Here is a 23,728-nt window from a genome sequence, read left to right as displayed (position 1 = left end):
GCCTTTGTTTATACTCCTGTGAAACTGTTTATACTCCTGCCCTACTTTTTAGTTGTGGAATATTACAGTTAGTGGTGAATAAAGCCTGTGATTATAGAGTGAGTTAAAATTATGTCCTTGCAAAAATTAAAGAAAAATAAATAAAGGAAGGAAGGAGGTAGACTGGAGGAGGGTATGAGAGAAGCAGGGAAGTTTGGTTAACTTCTTAGAACTGCACCTATGAAATACAGGAAATCTGTTCTCTTTATATTAATAAAACACAAATTTTACTTTTAACACATTTTAAGATGTTTAGAGGCCAGGCCATTCCATTTTTATCAAATGTTTTAATACAGGGTTCTTGTATTTAAAAAAAAGTTTAAATATCTTATTCTGGATTGTTTTCTTGTTTAAAAAATCTTATTGGGGCTGGCCTCATGGCGCAGTAGGTTAATCCTCTGCCTGAGGCACTGGCATCCCATATGGGCACCGGTTCTAGTCCCAGCTGCCCCTCTTCCAATCCAGCTCTCTGCTGTGGCCTGGGAAAGTAGTAGAAGATGGCCCAAGTGCTTGGGTCCCTGCACCTGCATGGGAGACCAGGATGAAGCTCCTGGCTCCTGCTTTGGATAGGCGCAGCTCCAGTCATTGCAGCTATCTGGAGAGTGAACCAACAGAAGGAAGACCTTTCTCTCTGTCTCTCCCTCTCACTGTCTGTAACTCTACCTCTCAAATAAATAAATAAAATCTTTTAAAAATCTTATTTATATATGTATTTATTTATTTGAAAGAGAGACAAGGGAGGGAGGGAGGGAGAGAGAGAGAAACCTTCTAACCACTGGCTCACTTCCCAATTGCTCACAAGAGTTACGGCTTAGCCAGGCTGAAGACAGGATCCTAGGGATCCATCTGGGTCTACATGAATTGTAAGATCCAACTACTTGAGCAATCATCCACCACTTACTAGGGTATTCACTGGCAGGAAGCTGTATCCAAAGCAAAGCTGGAACTCAAACAAAGGACTTGGATATGAGATATGGGAAGCCCAGGCAGCATCGTAACTGCTGAGCAAAATGACTGTCCCCTGAAATTTTTCTTTCCTTCAATTTGCCATATTTCAGAAGGCAAGATTTTAAGCAGGCATTTAGACTAGCAGTGAATATACCATGTTCCACATCGAAATATCGGAATGTTATTCCAGCTCCAGCTCCTGACTCTGCCCTTCTGCCAATATAGATTCAAGGGTACAGTAATACTGGCTCAAGTGCTTCGATTCCTATCACCCACCTGAAGAGCTCTCAATCGCATCCTTGGCTCATGGCTTATACTATTATCTTGGTCTAGCCCTAGCCTTCATGGGAACTTGGGGAGTGAACCAGTTTTTTCTGTTTTTCTGCCATTCAAATAAAATAAAATTTCTAAAAATTTAAAATGAGTACCCTGTTTCAAACACATTTTTATTTTATTTGAATGTATAAATAGATATGGTTATGAGAGATAAAAACACAAAGTCTGTGAAATGGTATTTTAAAAAGTCCATGAAAAAGGGGAAATAAATATATATTTATTCAGGTACAAAAAGAATTTGAAATCCATGCATACTTTTTTCAACTAATATGCATTTTTCATGAACTTTCTGAAATTTCCTCATATGCATGGATTTAAGATTCTTCTGCAGGGTCAGCGCTGTGGTGCAGTGGGTTAACACCCTGTCCTGAAGCGCTGGCATTCCATATGGCCGCCAGTTCGAGACCTGGCTGCCCTACTTCCAATCCAGCTCTCTGCTATGGCCAGAGAAAGCAGTAGAAGATGGTCCACGTCCTTGGGCCCCTGCATCCACACGGGAGACCCGGAAGAAGCTCCTGGCTCCTAGCTTCAGATCAGTGCAGCTCCGGCCGTTGCGGCCAATTGGGGAGTGAACCACCAGATGGAAGACCTCTCTTTCTCTCTCTCTGTGTAACTCTGACTTTCAAATAAATAAATAAATCTTTAAAAAAATATTTTTCTGCATCAAAATCAATGTATCATCTAATTCAACTCTCCATGAACTTTTTGAAGTACCCTTAATGACCATGTTCAAAGTTACATGTGGGGTTTTTGTTCAAGGCATTCAACCTTAAACTTTTCCTACATTTGCTTGTTTATATTCTCCTTTAAAATGCCATGGCAGGTTGCTTCCTGTGACTTAAAGGACCAGATTTATTTCTCGTATTTTATAGATCACCAAAGTGGCCCCGAAGTATTCTGAGACTTGTTCAAAGTCATACCAATTATGAAAAAGAGCTAGACTTCTCATGGAGTGTTCCTTACACTACTAACATGACAGAAGTGTGGGTGTTTCCCTCTTGAAGACCCTTGTGGCACATAAGTTGTCCACAAGACATAATTCAGTGCTTAGACCTTCAAAAGGCATTACCCCACTGTGTTACAGAAAGTTGTGCAGCAAGAGGGCTTGTTAATTAAGGCTTGTTGACCCAAGGGACAGAATGAGGGGGAATGTTTTTCTCTTACACACTTACATGCTCAATGCCATAGACCAAAGAGCATCAATTCAAAGTCACTTACCCAAATCTGAAGTTTGATTCTCTTTTCATTTTTGAATACAGTTTTTACTTTAAAATCGATGCCAACTGTGCTGACAAATGCAGATGTAAAGGAGTCATCCGCATAACGGAACAGAAAAGATGTTTTCCCCACACTGCTGTTGCCAATGATGAGCAATTTGAACATGTAGTCGAAATTCTGATCAGAGGAGTCTTTCTGGCCATATCTGGCATCTTGGGTAGAGGCCATCTGTAATAACAACAGAAAAAAAGAGCTTTGGATCAGCCTCCCATTGCATATGAAGCTAGCAGCACACTCATTATTGGTCTTGCCAGAAACAGATGTCAGACACTCAGGAGGCAAGTGGAGAGTGATCCCCAGTCTTCCTCTGATGCTGGTATCCATGGCAATAATTCCCTGCTGGAAGACAGAACAGCAAATCTTACAGCTCCTTCCAGCTGTGTTGGTGCTTGTCACTGCTCAGCATTCAGAACCAATCAAAGACACCAAAGGAGACGCCTATGAGGGTAACATGAAAAGCAAAGATAGGAGGAATTGGCTAGGAATGCAGGCTCTGAAACTTTGTAATCCCGGTGATGGAGACACCAAAGTGTCTGAACAGCAGGGTGTTTCTTTTTGAATTATCGAAATTATTACAGTCTCTCTTATTTACTCAGGAAGTACACCCAAACCATATCTCCATTTTATTTATTAAACATCAAATCAATTAACATTATATTAACATAAATATGCTATTAATGCAAATAGCAGTCTCTCTCAAAAATAATGACCATGGCAAATACGTATCATCCAAACAATGTGGCAGGTACTGATAATTTATTTAACCCTCACAACAACATGAAGAGTTGATACCTTTATTATTTCCATATTAAACTGATGATGAGAGATATTAAGTCATTTGCTCAAGTCCATATACATGCTCGGTAGTAGAGGGAGGATTCAAATTAGACATGTGGTGCCAAGGCTCAAGTTCTTGATCCCTGTTCTATTCCCCAGAAATGACTATGGAAGCATACACAAGTGCTGTAGAAGCCCATATGGGAAGTATTCATTGTGAGAGAAATGAAGAAGAACCCTACCTGGATTCAAAGCTTCACTCCACTGCTTACTGACTCTGTGACTGCGGGTTCTACTTTAAATGGGTGTGCAACAGTTTCCTTTCTTACACAGAAAGGACAAGCAGTATCTCGGAAAATAATAGATGAAATAATAGCAAAGAAAGTAGGTAAACCACATAGCATAAAATAGAGAGCAATCTCTTTTTAATTACAAATGTCTTAGGCAGTTGACGTCTTCTCATATTTTTTATGATCATCTTAACATCTAACAAAAAAGATCCTGCATTACTTCTGAGTACCATTTGGTTCAATATAGAAAATAGGCATTTAAATGGTGAATCCCATTGAGAAATTGTTTTTTACTCAATATCTATTTTGATTTTAGGAATTCTTTGGCAATTGCTAAACTGTCCAATACAGTAGCCAATGGCTGTATATGGCTATTTAAACTATACTAAAAATAAATATAATTTAAAATTTAGTTCTTCAATCTCACTAGCCACATTTCAGGTACATATTTCAAGTGCACAGTATTGTATGGGAAAAAAATACAAGTAATGGAATACTGCCATAATTGCAGAAAGTTCTATTGGAGAGTGTGAGGCAAGACTCTATTTTTCATTTCCCATTAAAGCTGACTGATAATTAGAGCTTTCTCTTGAGTAGTGTTGTGGATTAGGCATGGTTTGAGTGTCCTCCAAAGGTCCACAGTGTGGTGGTGTTGAGGTGGTGAACCTTTAAGAGGTTGTTAGGTCATTGGGAGAACTACTGTCGGAAGATGTTAACCTAGTTCACCCAGTTAGTTCCTGCAAGTGAAGGCTATCATAAAAAGAAAAAGCTTAGCTCTTAAATCTCTGGCTTCCTGTCTGACCACATGCTCAGTCCTTCTGATACATGCTCCCATGATGTCACCTTCCGTGCCATGATGTAGCCAGAAGGCCTTCACCTGAGCAGAGAAGGTGTTGCTGCCAACCTCTTGGACTTCCAGAGGTGAACTACATAAGCCTCTCTTTTTAAAAAGAATCCAGCTTCAGATATCCTCTTGTAGCAATAGCAAATATATTAATGCATGAGGGTGAGCAAAAAGAAACTCCAGCAGACAGGAGGATGGAGAAATGGTAAATACAGCTCAGCCTTATCTAAGACAGTATCAGTTGCCTGAAGTCAGGTGTATGTGTGTGTGTGTGTGTGTGCATTTACAGAAAATTGATGGAGGAAAAGAGAGATAGTGACATACCTATTCCCCTTCTACAAATATTTATTGCCACCAAAGGAATGCAATTGGGTATACAAAAATAAAGACAAAAGGAAAATCTGTGCATAACAAAAGTGAAGGACAATAAAGATTTTTGATTGAATCTCACATTTTCTTAAGAAAAAAAAAAAGATTTATTTGTCTGAAAGGCAGAGCTGTTGTACAGAGAGGCAGAGAGAGAGAGAGTCTTCCTTCCATCCGCTGGTTCACTGCTCAGAAGCCACAACGGCCAGAGCTGTGCCATTCCCAACACAGGAGCCAGGAGCTTCTTCCAGGTCTCCCACAAGGATACAGGTGCTCAAGGACTTGGGCCATCTTCTACTGCTTTCCCAGGCCATAGCAGAGAGCTGGATCAGAAGCAGAGCAACCAAGACTTGAATTGGCACCCATATGGGATGCCAACACTGCAGGTGGCAGATTTACCCACTATGCCACAGCACCAGCCCCTCACATTTTCTTATTAAATGTAAGCTTAAGCATCTCTCTAAGTCTATGTAATCAGATGAAAATATTCAGTAAGTCTGACAACTTTTAAGGAGCATTTGCTAATAGGCAAAACAAGGACTCTAACACACAAAGAGATTATCACCTTCCATTATAGCTGCGTAATTAACCTAACCCCACACAAGCAGCCTGTGGAGAACAATGTAGGACCACAAATAATGGCTATGAACCTGAACAATGATTTTTACTCTGATGACCTTTGGTGCCCTAGAAAGCCAGGTAACTGCTACATTGTGTTCTGACATTACTACAAACATAGCTCTTCACCAACTAGTAGTTCCCTCTTGTTTTTTGAATAATATTTCATTGTACCACAGTTCTCCTATTTTTTAAAAAAGATTCTATTTGCCTTTCTCTCTGTCTCTCTCTCTCACTATCCACTCTGCCTGTCCTTGCTTATTTGAAAGAGTAACAGAGATAAAGAGAGAGAGAGGAAAGAGAGAGAAAGCTTCCATCTGCTGGTTCACTCCCCAGATGCCCACATTAGCTAGGGCTAAGCCAGTCAGAAGCCAGGAGACAGGAACTCCTTCTGAGTTTCCTCCATGGGTGGTGGGAACCTCAGTATTTGGGTAATTACCTGCTGCCTCCAAGGCACATTAACAGGAAGCTAGATGGGAAGCACAGAGTAGCCAGTTCTTGAACTAGGCACTCCGAGGTGGGTTGCTGGCATCCTAAGCAGTGGCTTAATCCACTGAGTGACAGTGACAGCCCCTTCCCCTCTTATAAAATGATAAATTCAAATAGGCCTGTAAATAGTCTTCATTAAGAAGGTCTTTTTACCCTCATTTTTTATCTTACTAACCAGCCTAAATTTTGTGTCTGGAATAAGAATGTTCAACTAAGCCACAGCCAGGACAAAGACCCTATGAGTTTCCTAGGGTTGTACATTTACTGGGCCTGATAACCTGCCAGGTGTTGCACCCATGAGCCTCAGGTGGTATTTTAACTGGGTTCTGAGGATCTCCAGGTTGCCTCAAAATAAAACATGATGAGGACAACTGCCCTTATTCCAAGGCCCTATTCCAAAATGAAACTGGTTCCAAAACCTGAAGAAAAACAGAAACTATATATATATTGGAGTACACTACCATGGAGCAGCAAAATTTAAAATTGAAAGACCTAATATACCTTTTTTTGTTGGCAGCAAAGAAGCAAAGAAAGTAATGGGGGGCACAAAAGTGTGTCTAGGAGAAAGGCAATAGAGCAGGTGGACAAGTGTATCCAAAGGAATTCTCTTCACCACAGGACTGCTGAAAGATAATTAGAAAATTTACTATCTATTCTTCATGACTGTTGTTTTGTGTGGTTTTTGTTTAGTTATTTTACTATTTCCTAATTCATATTTCTAATAAGATTCACTGCATATGAGTGAAATTGTCATCTTTCCACTTGATTGTTTATGGCCCTTACCCATATTCCTGCTGAACTAGGGTCTTTTTACTTGTTGAACCCTTTTTTTTTTTATGCAGCATTAAGCCTTCAACTGTAAATTAAAAATATGTTACCTCAAAAACTAAAACAGTGGGGGAGAGAGTAGGAGGGAAGGGATGGAAGGGTATATCATTATATTTTTATAATTTTATCTATGAACTACAGTAAATCTATTCTGTTTGTATTAATACCACATCCACTTGAAAGATAAAATATCAGATGGTAAGAAAATGCTTCAAAAACAAAGAACCAAAATTTGTGCATTGGGCATGTATGTGCATTTTGTAAAATTTTTAGGATAATCAGATAAATTCTGGCTTAGAATCTTGCTGAAATCAGAAAAGAATCAAGTAGACAGCATATGAATGTTTAAGGGGCTTATCAATAGTCACTATGCAAACCTACTGATATTTAAACACTAAGTCATGTGAACAGTCTCAAAATTATCATGGAAAAACATTACTGAAATTTGAAAACATAAATAGTCATAACGTAACCTCACAGAGAACAAACCAGATTATACAATAGATATACTACAGTAACTCTTCACATGGCATTAGCTTTGAATTTCAAAATGAAAAGAATCACAGTTGCAAAAATACAACAGGATGTGCAACTTTCTACCCATTTCAAGCGCCCCTTTCAGGGCATCTCAGTCTCTCCATTAGGTGTTTTAACCGACCCCTTCCCACTGAGTGACAGGAGGGTCACTATGCTATGAAGCAGCCTGTTTCATTGTACCATTCAAATAAATAAAAACAGCTTTTAAAAGTATACCGCAATTCAGCCTCTGTCTATGTGTTCTAGATTCACCTTCTGAATCAAGAGTGAGCCAATTCTTCTCTAACCTGAGAGACCTTCAGATCTCTGAAGGAATCCATCATGGCTCCTAAACCTCTCTCCTACTGTGGATGATCCCAACTGCTTTGACTTTTCTCCTATATAGCACATGTCTAAAAAAAATGCCAACACATCCTGCTACGTTAAAACTGAATCTCACCAGATTGTCAAGTCCTGTGTTTGACTCTGCCAATTGGTAACAATATTCTAAAATATTCCAAAATTGGTAACAATATTCCAAATAATTATCTTGTTAATATAGACAAAATGAAATTGCTACATCTGAAAATACCTAATAGTAAAGTCTGCGAAAATGCTCAGTACTTTTTTTCACACTAACTGAGATGAACACAGATCTTCCTCTTCCAATTCTTTTTTTTTTTTTTTTTTTTTTTGACAGGCAGAGTGGACAGTGAGAGAGAGAGACAGAGAGAAAGGTCTTCCTTTGCCATTGGTTCACCCTCCAATGGCCGCCGCGGCCGGCGCGCTGCGGCCGGCGCACCGCGCTGATCCGATGGCAGGAGCCAGGAGCCAGGTGCTTTTCCTGGTCTCCCATGGGGTGCAGGGCCCAAGCACCTGGGCCATCCTCCACTGCACTCCCTGGCCACAGCAGAGGGCTGGCCTGGAAGAGGGGCGACCGGGACAGAATCCGGCGCCCCGACCGGGACTAGAACCCGGTGTGCCGGCGCCGCAAGGCGGAGGATTAGCCTAGTGAGCCGCGGCACCGGCCCCTCTTCCCATTCTATACATGACAATTTATGCTTTTAGTGGAAAGGTCAACATTTCTATGAAGTCTACTAAATTTCCTCATGTTTATTTTAATTTACTATCCAATTCTTATTTGATAATTTGTCCTTTAATAAAAAACATTAGCCATCCCTTTCAGATTTATGTCATGCCTAGATTTGATCAGTTTGCAACTTACATATATATATATACACACACACACATATATATATATGACTGTCAGAATGTTAATTGGTTTGTAGACAAATAACATTTAACTTCTTGATCTGGTGAGTATATAAATCTACAGATAAGAACTCCACAATCTGAGTGTGGCATTCAGAATGTCTGAAGTAATCTTTAACCCTTGGGAGATAGTGTCTTGGAAACCCACTGTGCTGTTACCCGAGGTATGCCTTGGTCAACGGCAGGTAAACAGATGATAGATTTAGTTGATGTGCCACCTTAAATTTCAATTTCAATTTTCCCAGAAGCTCTACTCACCAGAGACAAAACAGATTACTTCTGACTAACAGCTGTGGCCACAGCCTACTCCAGAATTTTTGACATTTAATTTTCAAACTAAATGGTAAAAATAAATTACTTCCAAGGATTCACGTGGGCACTAAAGAATCTAAACTATAATAAGCCTTTTTCTAATGAGATAAACAAAAATGTCATTTTAAAGTTATTATGTTCCAGCAGCTATTGATAACACCCTGAAAGTCAGTGGGAAGAGGAAGCAGAGTAATTTATCAAAAAAATGCAATTCTTCTTTGAAATTAGAAGGGTGAAAGTAAGGATGGAACATATGCAGTGGAAGCAGAGAAATGAAGTAGTTTCACATCTCAATCATTTGTTTCCTGGGACAAAGACAAGAAAAACAAAAGTAATTATTCTTGAGAGTTTTGAAGAAGATGAAAATTTTAAAGCCAAGAAGGAAAATATTGGAAGATAGGACTTGCAAACATTTGTCATCTGGCCCCCGGACTGGTTCTCTCTAGAGGAAGTGCTCATTTATGCACAGGTTTGCCTGTCTTCCTGCTGTTTCTCAGCATGGGCTGGAACTGTGATGCTCTCTGCAGTCCCTGGCCTGCAATTTCTCCATGTGTCTGCTACTGTTCACTCTGGCATGAGCCAGATGAGAAGCACCAAGGTACTGTTTGTGTCACTGTTGAGAACTTGGCGTTGAGCTGACAGGATCCTGTCTAGGGAATGGGAAGTGGTCAGGCCATTGAGGGTTTCAACTCTAGTCCTGTCTTCTGAAATAAAGAACTTGCAAAAAGTAGGGCAGCATTCAGGAACTTTTCAGTTGCTTTACTCTAGCGGGGAACGAATGGCAATCTCACAGGACTCACAGAATGTAAATGATCGTACGCCAAATTATGGTAACATTTCCAAGACACAAATCACTCTATATTATACAGGTCTTCTTCAGTTTTCCTTTCAGTCTCTCTCTGCTCTCTATCTCATGCACATCTTATTTAGGATCTGTGATTAACTCTCCACATATGTACAGGAAAATGGTTGAAAACTAACAGCAACAAAGCTGTCACAGGCATTGTCCTAGGTGTTCTACATATACTATTGCACCTAGCCCTTTCATTACCCCTAGGTCTAACTAATTGTACCCCCGTATTAGAGGAACAGAATACACTGGTGTGTTTCAAAAGTGGGTACTTATTCCCTCTCCCTGCAGAAAGCTTAAGAATGTTTTCCCCTGAATTTCACTTTAAGGAACTAACCGATAGGGCTCTCAAAAGTAAAATTCACATAAATGTACAGGATCCCTGTCAAAAAAGCTGTCCCCCAAAATGGGTTTCTCTCTCTCTGAGAGATTGTCTACACTGAGCCTTCAGTAATTCATCAGTTATAATCTAGGTTTTCCCACCCAGTACTGGTTTATATAGAAGTTTTTTGCTCTGTATACTATTGTCTCTGTAATTTAGGGGAGTCATGGTATGCCCTGTGACCTTGATTCTCTCACAAATCTAAGAAGAGTTGTTGATTTTCTGTTTGCTCAGCTTGTTCCTTGTGTGAAATTGAGAGTGACAGCTTCCAAGATCCTTACATGCAGAACTGGAAGTCATCATCCTCATTTGAAAAATGAAATTAAAGAAATCTGAAAGGAAGCTAACAGTTCTTGTTATCTTGATTTCTCTTGGCCTTTGCACTGAGCCCTCATTATCTGGACCAAATATGTTCTTCATGGCTTAGTAACATGTAGACTCAGTGAGTGAACTTGCCCTTCACTGGATTAACAAGTCTGAAACCTCAATCACAGAAGAAACTAATAGAAGAGGTGAGGGAATTTCTTTTCTTTGCTTCTAGAAGATTCATTCCTTTGATGAAGAGAGACATGATTTAAACTTGAATAATACACTCTCTGAGGCACACAAGGGAACTTAAACATTTGTGGAAAAATGAAATCAAAAGGCAAATTTATTTTGGTGCTAAAGTTTTTGAACTCCATGTAGTTTTTTCATAATATGCATTTTCATGAACTTCATGAAGACCTCTTATACACATGGATTTCAAAAAATTTTTGCACCAAAATAAACTTATCTCCTAATCCCATTTTCCACAAACTATTTGAACTACCCATGTATATAAACAGATGCTTCTCAATCTATCATGGGGTTACAACCTGATAAACCCTTTGTAAATTGGAACTATCGCAAGTTGAAAATGCATATAGTGCACTTTACCTACTGAACATTATAGATTAGCAACACAGTATACTGCACAATTTCAGTTGTTTTCCCTCAGGATTATATGACTGACAGAGCTGAGGCTCCCTGCTGCTGCCCAGCACAATGACCAGGTAGCATACCATATATCTGCAGCCTGCCAAGAGAGTAAAATTCAAAACTTAAAGTGTGATTTCTAAAGAATGCATACTACATTTGCATCATTGTAAATTTAAAAACTCCTAAGTGCCAGAGAGACCAAAGGAACAGAACAGAGGTTCCAGAAATGAACTTCTGCATCTAAAGCCCGCTGATCTTTGACAAGGTTGCCAAAATCATGCACTAAAGAAGAAAGTCTCTTCAATAAGTGGTGCTGGTAAAACTGGATATCAAATTGCAGAAAAGATGGAAAGACAAATACCACGTGTTCTCCCTCACATGTGAGAACTAAAACAGAAACCCCCCCAAACAACGCCTCAACCTGACATGGAATACTGACTAACAGAGGCTCAGAGGGATGCAAGATATTTGGCTAAAAAAGAAAAGGGGGGATCCAAGGATGTGGCAGAGGATATCACTTGTGACAACAACATCCTACATTAGAGTGCCAATTCAAGTCCTGGCTACTCTGCTTTGGATCCAGCCTCCTACCAGTATACCTGGGAAAGCAAAGGATTATGGCCAGGTACTTATGTACCTGCCACCCATGTCAGAGACCAGGATGGAGTTCCTGGCTCGTGGTTCCTGGCTTCAGCCTGGCTCAAACTTGGCTATTGTGACCATTTGGGGAGGGAACCAGAAGATGAAAGATTCTCTCTCTCTCTCTGCCTTTCAAATAAGTAAATACTTAAATCTTTTTAAAAATAACAGTAAGCTTGGTATGGTTCATAATTGTAAAAAATATATTAATTATGAAATTATTTCTTGAGACTAAATATTACAACTTGTAAGGCATAATTGTACTCATCACTTGTAATTATTCAGTATTATGTTAATTAATACAAAATAGTTGTGGTTCCTTTTCATATTTTATAAAATAAAGTCGCTATAACTACACCAAAAAATGATAAAATGTAAGAATAGCGTAAGTAGAACCAACATGAATTTGGGACTATGCTGTATGGACAAGCATGGGAATGAAAGTATATTAATATATCTAATAATTTCTGAATCTGCTTTGAAATCTGTAGATGTATTTTGCTAGGCTGACAGGAAAAATGAAATGGAACTTATCAAACCATGTATAAACTGTTCCTGTTAGTATCAAAGACTAGTGTTCCCATTTTGGCTCATACTATAATTCACTCCTGCTCTGGTTCTAGAAGGTCCCCATAGGGGAGACAGTCTTTCTTGGAACTTGGTAACAGAAAGGCAAAGGAGACACCCAGACCGGAGAGAAGAGACCGTAAGCAGGGCATGCTGGGAAGAGAACCACAAAGGCTATGAGAGGCCTGGACTCTGACAATGCAATCCAGGCCAGTGCAGTGATGCAGGACTCTGATCCCCTCAGTTCCCAAGCACAGATTCACTAACAGTGATGCCAAAGTGTCAATAGTTCCATCGTGGGATGCTACTGAGTACCCAGCAACTGTCATCCAGCACCTATAAATCACAACATGTAGAGAGGTAGAAAAACACCATCACACCTGTTGTCTAACAGCTCTGAGATGATGTGTATGCAAAACACACCTAAGAAAAAGAGCACTCCACACTTCTGGTGTGACGAGTGTGTCTCAAATGCACATACTCTATGGTAGGCTCCTGAGAAGGAATCCCAGGTCTGCCATATCACATACTTTCCTACTTGTATAAACATGAGCAATGCTTGTTTTGTTTTGAACTATTCTAATTTTTAAGGACTTGTTCATCTATTTTTTTAGAAGGGAGAGAGAGAGGGAGAGAAAGATACCTTCCATTCACTGGCTCATCCTACAAATGCCTACAATAGCCATGACTTGGCCAGGCTAAAGCCAGGAGCCAAGAACGCCATCCTAATTCCTCATGTGGTGTCAGCAACCCAAGTACTTGATACATTATCTACTGCCTTCCCAGACACATAAGCATGGAGCTGGATGGAAATGGAACACTTGGGACTAACAAGGGCATTCCAATAAGGGATTCCTGCATTACTAGCAGCAGCTTAACCCACTGCACAACAACACTGACCCCTGATATTACCTATGCTAAGCACCAGTTTCATCATTGGTAGGTATTAAGTGTTTGGCTAAAACTTCGATTATGGAGACTAGAGTTGTGGCATAGCAGGTAAAGCCACCACTTATGATGCCAGCATCTCATATGGGTGTCAGTTTGTGTCCTGTCTGCTCCATTTTCAACCCAGCTCCCTGCTAATGGCCTGGGAAAAGCAGTGGAAAATGGCCCAGGTTCTCGGGCCTCTGCCTCTTATGTGAGAGACCAAATGAAGCTCCTGGCTCCTGGCTTTGGTTTAGCTCAGCACTGACTGTTGTGGCCATCTGGGGAGTGAACCAGCAGAGAGAAGGTATCTCTCTCTCTCTCTCCAACACTGACTTTTGAAATACAGAAATAAATCTTTTTTTAAAAACTTCCATTATGGTCTTTTATATTCCTCTTGTTGCACTGAAATGATAAACAGACCATTCAATTTCATTACCAACTTTCACCAACACTACTTTCTAAGATGGAATTGGTCAGTTTTAAAGAATTTGCTTCAGGGCTGGCACCTGCAGTGTCGGCATCCCACGTGGGCGCCGGTTCAAGTCCCAGCTGCTCTACTTCTGATCCAGCTCTCCGCTATGGCCTGGGAGATGGCCCAAGTCCTTGCACCCCTGCACCCGCATGAGAGACCCAGAGGAAACTCCCGGCTCTGGATCAGCACAGCTCCGGCCATTGCAGCCAACTGGGGAGTGAACCAGAGGATGGAAGACCTCTCTCTTTCTCTGCCTCTCCTTCTTTCTCTGTGTAACTCTGACTTTCAAATAAAAAAAAAAAACAAATCTTTTTTTAAAAAAAGAATTTGCTTCTTCTTCTTTCCTAAATTCAAAGGGAAACAGGTTTTGACACTTTTGACAGTGCTCTTACTCTATAGACTTTTATAATTGCCAAAATGAACACGTTACATTTTCTCCCTAATTTCAAGTATAATGACATGGAGCAGGCCAAGGCTGAAACACTACGGATAAGTGTGCAGAGGGTGGTTTTCTGTGCTCCAGAGGAGCTTTGTGGAGGACAACATGGCCATCATATATGCTGTGATGTGATCTGTCCTACAACTCTGCCTGCTTCCCAGTGACTTCTACAAAGCTACCACTCATGAAATCCTTGAGCATGAATGGAATTTTATACAAATTGAGTTTCATGTATGGACTAATAAGGGACAGAATTCAAGCAATGCATGGTGAGCAAAGGATGAGATAGGAAGAACTCACAGGACTATGGGGTAATTTCTTTTCATATGATCTTGGAGTTGGCTTTGGGTGAAGTTCAACCTAACCTCATACTGAATTAGACAAATCAGCAACATCCATGATAGTCATCTCCATCCTTTCCCCAACCCCTTTAAAATAATTCTAAAGCATTTTTCACAAAAGAAAAATAATCTTTATAAACAAAGAAAAGTAGGGGACAACAGAAGGAAAGAGAGGGGCAGGCATTTGGTGCAGCAGTTAACACGTTGCTTGGGATGCCCTTGCCCTATATCAAAGTGCCTGGTGTCAAGCCCAGGTACCACTTCTGATTCCAGTCTCCAGATGTGTGCCCTGGGAGGCAGCAGGTGATAGCTAAAGTACACAAAAGTCATGCAGACTGTTTTCCAGGCTCCTGGCTTTGGCTTGGGCTACTTAGGCTATTTCATCATTTGGAGGAGAATCAGTTGGTAGAAGATCTCTCTCTCTCTCTCTCTCTCTCTCTCTCTCTCTCTCTCTCCCCTCCCATCCCTCTCACCACCTCAAATAAATAAATTAAAGGAAGAAAAAAGAGGTCAACAGAAATTTGGGATCTGAAAGTGAATGGACCACAGAAAGCAGAATCTTCAGCCTGGTAGGGAAGCTCCCAAGAACCACTATCTTGCAGAAATCGGAACGGTTTGAGGGTTGCAGAATCCCAGTATCTTGATTGCAGAGTGTGGTTAGAGTGAACAGTCCTGGTTTTTCTGGGACTGAGGAATTTCATAGCACAAAACATGACTTTCAGTGCTAAAACTAGCCAGCTGGACGGATGGTTAGTTACCATAAATGGGACAGGGAAATACGAAATTGGTTGAAATCTGAAGCCCCACATCCCTCCCAATAGCCAAGTAACCATATTCCCCATATGCAGCATTAATAAAACTAAATTAAGATTAAAATATAAAAATTCAGGGCTCATGTTGTGGAGTAGCAGGTAAAGTCCTGCAACACTAGCATCCATATATGCAGGCACTGGTTCAAGTCCTGGCTTCTCCACTTCCAATCCAGCTCCCTGCTAATGTGCCTGAGAAAGTAGCATCAGAAGATGCCCCAAGACAGATGTCTCTTTCTCTCCCTCTCTCTCTCTAACTCTGCCTTTCAAATAAACAAATCATTTTTTAAAGAAAATCACCATTTTTGACATTCATCCTTCCTATATGCAGATGTCAACTTATAAAAACATAAGGAACTCTTTCCTAATAACAAAATATAAAGAATATTTCAAACTTTTCTCATAGATAACCATAAAATACATGTAAGCTTTCTCATCAATTTTTGGAGTAAGAAATACCAAACGTCATGTTCTCAATACCTGTCCTCTCTAGTTGGACACGATTTTACTCAGGGATATAAAACTAAATCCTCATAGGGTATACTAGATCCAAGATTTCCAGACATGGGGAATTCCCCTCAAATTCTGCAGAATGAGGATATTCAGGGTGGAGGCAAGAATCTCTCCTTTTTAAAGGTCTTTTTATGGTTCCTTCAGTCAGTCAGGTTCGTAACTTATTTAACAAACGTCCACATGGAAGCTAGGGCAGGTGTGCAATGTTAGGGCCTCTGGAATCTCATCTAGTACCAGAAGAGACTGAGCCATCCGACATTTGGGCTGAGATCCCTGGGGTCATGGACGTGTTATCCTAGAGCTCTTCACCAGCTGCCATCTTCAGCAGACACAGCCCATGACAGATCTCACCAGGATAATGTTGACTCTCACAAAGAAAGCTCTACACACTAATGCTCAGCCGGCCCAGAGAAGCTGAATCCTGAGAAATGTGCTTCATACTACCTCCCCACAGGTAAACGCTAGAGCCTTCTGAGAAGCAATGATATAAGTTAACTGGGAGAATCTTTGCAGACTCACCAGGAGGCACCACCTGTTAAGAAGCAAGGATCCATGTTCTCAGAGCATAAGCAAATCTGCTCTGCCCAACTGAATGGGAGGTGACCTCGACCTCCTCCATCAGTCGTTTCAGAAATAACACCTATTGGACTCTATTCCTCATTCCATGAGAAACCACCAACAGCCAAAGGAGGCCAGTGTACAAACTGATACCATAAAATGAAGAGTACTTCTCATAATATCTTTTTTTTTTTTTTTTGACAGGCAGAGTGGGCAGTGAGAGAGAGACAGAGAGAAAGGTCTTCCTTTGCTGTTGGTTCACCCCCCAGTGGCCGCTGCGGCCGGCACACCGCACTGATCCAAAGCCAGGAGCCAAGTGCTTCCCCTGGTCTCCCATGCGGGTGCAGGACCCAAGGGCTTGGACCATCCTCCACTGCACTCCCTGGCCACAGCAGAGAGCTGGACTGGAAGAGGAGCAACCGGGACCTAATCCGGTGCCCCAACCAGGACTAGAACCCAGGGTGCTGGCGCCGCAGGTGGAGGATTAGCCTATTGAGCCACGGCGCCAGCTCATAATATCTCTTCTTAAGAAGAAAGAAACAGCAAACAGAATGAATGCATCCAATACTGCAATGTGTAAGGACAATCTCAAAAAAATATCTAGTAGGGGCCTGCACTGTAGCGTAATGGGTAAAGCTGCCATCTACAACACCAGCATCCCAGGCAGGCACCAGTTTGTGTCCCAGTTACTCCATTTCTGGTCCAGCTCCCTGCTGATGGCCTGGGAAAAACAGTGGAAGATGCCCTAGTGTTTGGGGCCTTGCCAGCTATGTAGGAGACCCAGGTGAAGCTCCAGGTTTCAGTCTGGTCCATCTCTGGCTGACACAGCCATCTGGGGAGTGAACCAGTGGATCCAAGATCTATTTCTCCTCTTTCTAACTCTGAATTTCAAATAAATAAATAAATCTTTCAAAAAAATGTTTAAGTAAAAAATATTTAGTAAAAGATTCTAAAAATTCCCAGGGTAGTTAGGCAGAGAGTCTAAATTTTAATAATGACAATTTGTTTCACATTATCTTTTTATCATTAAACTTTTTTTATAACATTGAGACATTTTAAAAATATGTGAATCTTTAAAACATACCTCCAGAGTTTTGCGAGGCAAAGTCCTGGATCTTAACATGTCTCTTGCTTTACTCAGAATAGGTCAATTACCCTGCTTTTCATGAACTTAGAAGACCAAGTGATTACCTGGGCCATTCATAAGGAACTTGGTGTTTTAGCAATCGACCTATTTGCATTTCCAGACTGTAGAATTCTAGTTAGAATGGATTTTAGAACCACTTTTCTAATTATAATCATCCCTGCTTTTCATGCAAGAGCTACTGCTGCTACTATTTACTACAAAGAACAAGCCCACACACATTTATAGAACATTCATATCCACAGGTGTGCCGCGTTTCTATTATCTCTTTTCATCTGCCCTGCCACTCAGACAGGTGTTTAGTGAATTAAATATTCAAGAGAAAAGCTGTCTTTTATCTCGAACACCTTAGATGAGTGCCATGTGAGAGTCATCATTTGCCTATTTGTACTTAACAGGCCCTTCCTTCAGGCTCTTGGAAGCTCAGGAGCTATGGCAATTTCAACAGAAATTATTCATCAGTGCCAGCTTCCAAGGCTCTCTAGTTTTTGAGCCTCGATCATATATTCAAGCCACTGGGCAGCTAACAAGTGACTTCCATTTATCTTTGCTGGGCCAGAGTTAAACTAGAAGCAGCAGAAAAATAATGAGAGGCTTCACGGCCTCATCTCTTAAGTTAGGCTATGATTTGAGTTTCCAGACATAAAAAGCTGACAGTGTGGCAGCTAACTGTGTATGGTCCCAGATTTTTCTCATTTCAAAAGCCAACTAGACACAGAATGTGAGTAACACTGGATTCAGGAACCACTGATCCTGTCTTAAACTATTCACTAGAGGCTGGAATACCAGTGGGGCTGGGAGTCTGTGGGCCCCTTCAGACATAGGTAGAATCGCCGGCTGCCAACTGTGGCTGGAAAGCCTGTCTCCAGACCAACTGGCACCTGGCATATCCTCCCCACCCCCACCCCCCTCTCCACCCCACCCACCCCCACCCCCACCCCCACCCCCTGCCTCGCTAATAGCTTCTCTAGCTTCTCATGCTGCATGTGTGACCCTGCAACTTTTTTTGTTTGTTTTGACAGGCAGAGTGGACAGTGAGAGAGAGACATTGGTTCACCCTCCAATGGCCGCTGCGGCCCACGCTGCAGCCAGCGCACCGCGATGATCTGATGGCAGGAGCCAGGTGCTTCTCCTGGTCTCCCATGGGGTGCAGGGCCCAAGCACTTGGGCCTTCCTCCACTGCACTCCCTGGCTAGAGCAGAGAGCTGGCCTGGAAGAGGGGCAACCAGAACAGAATCCGGTGCCCTGACCGGGACTAGATCACGCCTTCAGGGTGGGTGCAATCTTTCACTCAGAGCTAGCAGAGGAAGCAGCTGAGCCCGTGGGGAGACTCAGAATGGTTCCAGGAGATCAAGGCTATCTTGTATGACCTTATGGCTTTAAATCACAGCTCCAGGGTGGCTGCAATCTTTCACCCTTAGCTATCAGAGGAGGGGGTGCTGAGCCCCTAAGGAGACAGACCATACTCCCCCTCCCCGCCCTCCACCCGCCACCCCCCACCATCTCCTTGAGCCCCAAGCCAATCTACATACATATGTGAAACCCTTTGTCCAATGGGCTCCCCCAATAGGAAAACCCAATGAACAGATAGTAATGTCTTAAAAACCTGGGACACTTCCTCATAGCCGGTGTCCCACTTAGGCACTCCACCTGGTCTCCTCTCAGACCAGATGCTTTCTCTGTCGCTTGCCAATCAAATAAAATTTTCCAACTCTTTGCAAATTGTTTCCTGGCTTTTTATTTCTATACTAAGCTGAGGAAAAGAACCCACGAGACTCGCTCCAGCAACCGCGCTCCCCTCAACTTATAACAGGTTTCATTATTTAGTGGATAGAAAAATCTTTCACGAACTCAAGAAAACTGACAAGATACTTCAAACCAGTCAGAAGCAAGCTGACACTGAAAAAGATATTTTGTTTCTGCAGAGTTGAAGCTACTAGAGAATATTTAAGTTGACAAACACAAGCAGTTATTAAGATTAATTTATTTTTACAGTTTGGTACTATGTACAAATTTTAAAGAGTCTTGAAACCTACAATTCTATTTTAAACACACAAAGAAATAGTATCAAGAAACAATGATCAATAAAAATAACTAAACATTTTCTCCCAAAATCTATAAGGAAACATTTTCTCCCCAATATCCATAAGGAAAAAAAATCAAAGCACTGTCGCTCCCCCTCTTCGTGGAGGAGCAACACAGGACCCTGCGCTGTTCTTTCGTCTGCTCGGCCCTCCCCGGGTTTGCTGCTGGTTCTTCCCGGGTTGGCTACTATCCCTTCCACCTCCGTGGAAGGGCAGTTCCCCCTGGCCGCATTCCCCACTTCCGCAGGGGAGCGGCACACCGCCGGCCAGTTCTCTCGGGGGCTGCACGGGTTCCCTTAGATGTTCCCCATAGATGTTCCTGGTGCATGCCGTCTCTCTCCTCCTTTATAGTCCTCCTCCGCCAATCCCAACTCGGCTGCCCACACGCCGAGTACGCTGCTCTCCAATCAGGAGCAGGTCCTACAGTTTATTGGTTGAACTGGAGGCAGCTGTGCGGAAGCTGTTTACTTCTCTCCCAGCGCCATATTGTGGGAGAGCAGATGCATAGAATAAGTCTTAATTCCAGTAACTTAGTCTAGTCCGAGCTGCTCCCCACAGAGGAGAGCAGATGCATAGAATAAGTCTTAATTCCAGTAACTTAGTCTAGTCCGAGCTGCTCCCCACAGATCCCCCTTTCTTTTTATTTTTTTGGCGTTGATACGCGCCTGTCTTCGGTGTCCCGCAGCACACACTCTGCTCTACTTGCTAGAGTTGCCACAGGCTCTTACAAGTCCTATCCATCAGGCAAACCGAATCCGGGTCCTCTCTTCGCCATGTTGTGAGGAGGTTTTTAGGCGCTGATGCGTGCCTGTGTTCGGTGCCCTGCAGCGCATGCTTTGCTCTGCCTGCAGGGGCTTACAAGCTCTATCAGGCAAACCGAATCCAAGCCTTCTCATTGCCTTATTGTGGGGGAGACTTATTAGTGTTGGTTCGTGCCTATCTTCGGTGACCTGCAGCTCATACTCTGGTCGAGCTGCTTGCTGGCGCTTACCGCCTTAAATCAGGCAGACCGAATCCAAGCTTAATATTGTTGTATTGTGGGGAAGCCTTACTGATGTTAATTCGTGCCTGTCTTCGGTGACCTGCGGCGCATAAGCTGCTAGCTGCCCGCAGGTGCTCATCGCCTCACTTGATTAGGCAGACCGAATCCAAGCTCTCACATTGCAGTGTTGTAGGGAGGCCTTTTTATTTCTCTATTTCTCTATCTCCGGGCATTCCTATTTCTCCCATTTTACTTCTATCTTCCAGCATTCCTATTTTTCTCACTTTACTTCTAAACTTCTGTTTCTCTTATCCCTGCGGCTTTCCAGCACCTCGCCCCGCCGGCGGGTTCCCGGCTCTGCGCCGCTTCAGCCCGCGCGCCTCTCTCATCTGCGCAGCTTCCCGGCTTTGCGCGGCTCGGCTTCGCGCGCTCCGCGGTCTCCACGCTTAACCCTTTCGCGTCTGAACCACGGCCTACGCCAGCCCCGTTCCCTATCTATTCACGCCCCGTGCTCTCTCTGCACGCGGCGGCTTCCGCGAGTAACACAGCGTAGCTTACGTGTCCGCCACTAGCATTCAATCTAAGTTCCCCGGGCTAGCCTGGCGAATTCAACCCAGCGTACGTCTCCGCCCCACAGTTTGGCTTCCCGTCCTTTGCTCCCCGGGCTAATCAGACGGATCCCAACCAGGCTCACGTTTCAGCTTCTGGTTTCAACTTTTCGCCCCCTATTCCCGGGCTAACTTGAGAATCCCAAAGTGGCTTTCGTTTCAGCCTCGGCCTGCCCCCCGTGGCTTCAATTTCCCTAACATTTTTCTCTACCCGGTATGTTTCCCTAAGTTTTCCTCCAACGATATTCCTCCCTCATTTCTCCTGGCCTCTCCCCACAGTCCGCATCCGAGTCTGTTTGTTCTAGCTTTCACTTTCGCTTTCGACCTTAGAGATTTCTCCCAGCTTCCCCCCGTAGTCCGTAGTCCGTATCTGAGTCTATGCCTAGGCTTTCAATAGCTTCTTCCAGCACCCTTTTCGTCTGGCTTTTCCCTAGGCTGTTTGCTAGTCTCTCTCTCCGGTAATTTCCCAGTTCTTCCCGTTTCTTCCCTCTTAAGTTTCCTATCCGAGTCAGGTTTCCTATCCGAGTCATGTTTCCTATCCGCCCTAGGTTTCCTATCCGAGTCACGGCACCATTATGTCGCTCCCCCTCTTCGTGGAGGAGCAACACAGGACCCTGCGCTGTTCTTTCGTCTGCTCGGCCCTCCCCGGGTTTGCTGCTGGTTCTTCCCGGGTTGGCTACTATCCCTTCCACCTCCGTGGAAGGGCAGTTCCCCCTGGCCGCATTCCCCACTTCCGCAGGGGAGCGGCACACCGCCGGCCAGTTCTCTCGGGGGCTGCACGGGTTCCCTTAGATGTTCCCCATAGATGTTCCTGGTGCATGCCGTCTCTCTCCTCCTTTATAGTCCTCCTCCGCCAATCCCAACTCGGCTGCCCACACGCCGAGTACGCTGCTCTCCAATCAGGAGCAGGTCCTACAGTTTATTGGTTGAACTGGAGGCAGCTGTGCGGAAGCTGTTTACTTCTCTCCCAGCGCCATATTGTGGGAGAGCAGATGCATAGAATAAGTCTTAATTCCAGTAACTTAGTCTAGTCCGAGCTGCTCCCCACAGAGGAGAGCAGATGCATAGAATAAGTCTTAATTCCAGTAACTTAGTCTAGTCCGAGCTGCTCCCCACAAAGCACTAATATTACTTACATGTTATATCATCTTTTTATAAGAAGCTCATTTAATTATTGTGTTTTATTATTTTCTAAACAATTCTATAGATGAATTGTATTAAACTCCTGAAAAACTCAAACCTGTCATCTCAAGAGTTTATATATCTTTATATACTTGGTAGCATGTCTCTAATGTTAAATGAGGCAATATTGAGCTTAAAAGGAAAAGTACAAAGTACAGTAACTGAAATGAACAATTCCTGGGTGGGCTTAACCAAAGTTTGAAGATGATGAAAGAAAGACTTACTGAACTGGAAGATAAATCAATAGATATCGCACAAGTTGACAAACAGAAAAAAAGAAAGAGAATCCCAATATCCTGTAGGACAATGTCAGAATGCTAACCTCAGGAAATTCATGGAAAATGCATATTATGAACAAACTATGCATGGTTTTCAAAATATTTTTGTGCAAAGCTTATGGTTTTTTGAAGATTTATTTATTTATTTGAAAGGCATAGTTACAGAGAGGCAGAGAGGGAGAGACACAGAGAGAGAAAGAGGTCTTCCATCCGCTGGTTCACTCCCCAAATGGCTGCAACAGCCAGAGCTGGGCTAATCCGAAGGCAGGGGCCAGGAGTTTCTTCCCAGTCTCTACGTGGTTGCAGGGACCCAAGGACTTGGGCCATGTTCCATTGCCTTCCCAGGCCACATCAGAGAGCTGGACTGCAAATGGAGCAGCCAGGATGAACCGACATCCATATGGAATGCTTTACCCACTATGCCACAGCACCGGCCCTACAAAAACTTATTTTTAAATTCTATTTTCACAAGCATTTTGAAGTACCATCCTATATGTAACTATTGTCTCAGAAAGACAAAGAGAATGATAAGATGGAAACATTAAAGTTATAACTAAATATTTCTCAAATCTAGTTAAAAAGGCATAAGCTTACATATCTGAAAAGTTCATTCAACCTTCCAAGCTGATAAATATAAAGAAAACTACATGTAGGTATATCACAGTCAAACTACTGAAGTCTTAGAGAAAACATTTTACATATGTGGGTACAATAACATGAGTAACAGCTAAAAATCAGCAGATAATGAAACAGCATATTTACAATGCTAGAGAAAAAAATCAAGAAAAAAATTTATGTACATCAAAACTCAGAAAAGAAGGCAAATGTTTAGCATAGCGGTGATGCTGCTGCTCCTTTCAGCCAAGCCCAGATCCAGCCACAGCAGCTATTCAGGGAGTGAACTAGATGAGCACAGATCTGCCTGTCTTGGTCTCTCTGCCTTTCAAATTAATTTTCAAAATAAATGAATAAGTAAATAAATAAACTTAGAGAAATGAAGCCAAAATTCAAAAACATATTATTAAATAAACAAAATCTGGGTGTATTTGTTGCCAGCAGACCCATAATACAGGAAAT

The 23,728-nt window shown here is 42.5% G+C and overlaps 1 protein-coding gene across 3 annotated transcripts in view; it reads right to left on the bottom strand.

The window, feature by feature from the left end:
- Positions 1–23,728, bottom strand: part of RAB3C (RAB3C, member RAS oncogene family) — a 280,100-nt gene that overhangs the window by 244,272 nt on the left and 12,100 nt on the right. For all 3 annotated transcript variants that reach the window (XM_089313184.1, XM_017344732.4, XM_002714050.6), the window contains exon 2: positions 2,542–2,769. In XM_089313184.1, the coding sequence (XP_089169310.1) occupies positions 2,542–2,769 (228 nt within the window). The remainder of the gene's footprint in view (positions 1–2,541; positions 2,770–23,728) is intronic.

This window comes from Oryctolagus cuniculus, chromosome 14, assembly GCF_051225735.1.
Source record: "Oryctolagus cuniculus isolate XC-2025 breed Fujian yellow rabbit chromosome 14, ASM5122573v1, whole genome shotgun sequence".
In the NCBI taxonomy this organism is placed as follows: Eukaryota; Metazoa; Chordata; class Mammalia; order Lagomorpha; family Leporidae; genus Oryctolagus; species Oryctolagus cuniculus.
Note: the sequence above shows the minus strand (reverse complement) of the source record. Positions and strands in the feature narration are given on the sequence as shown.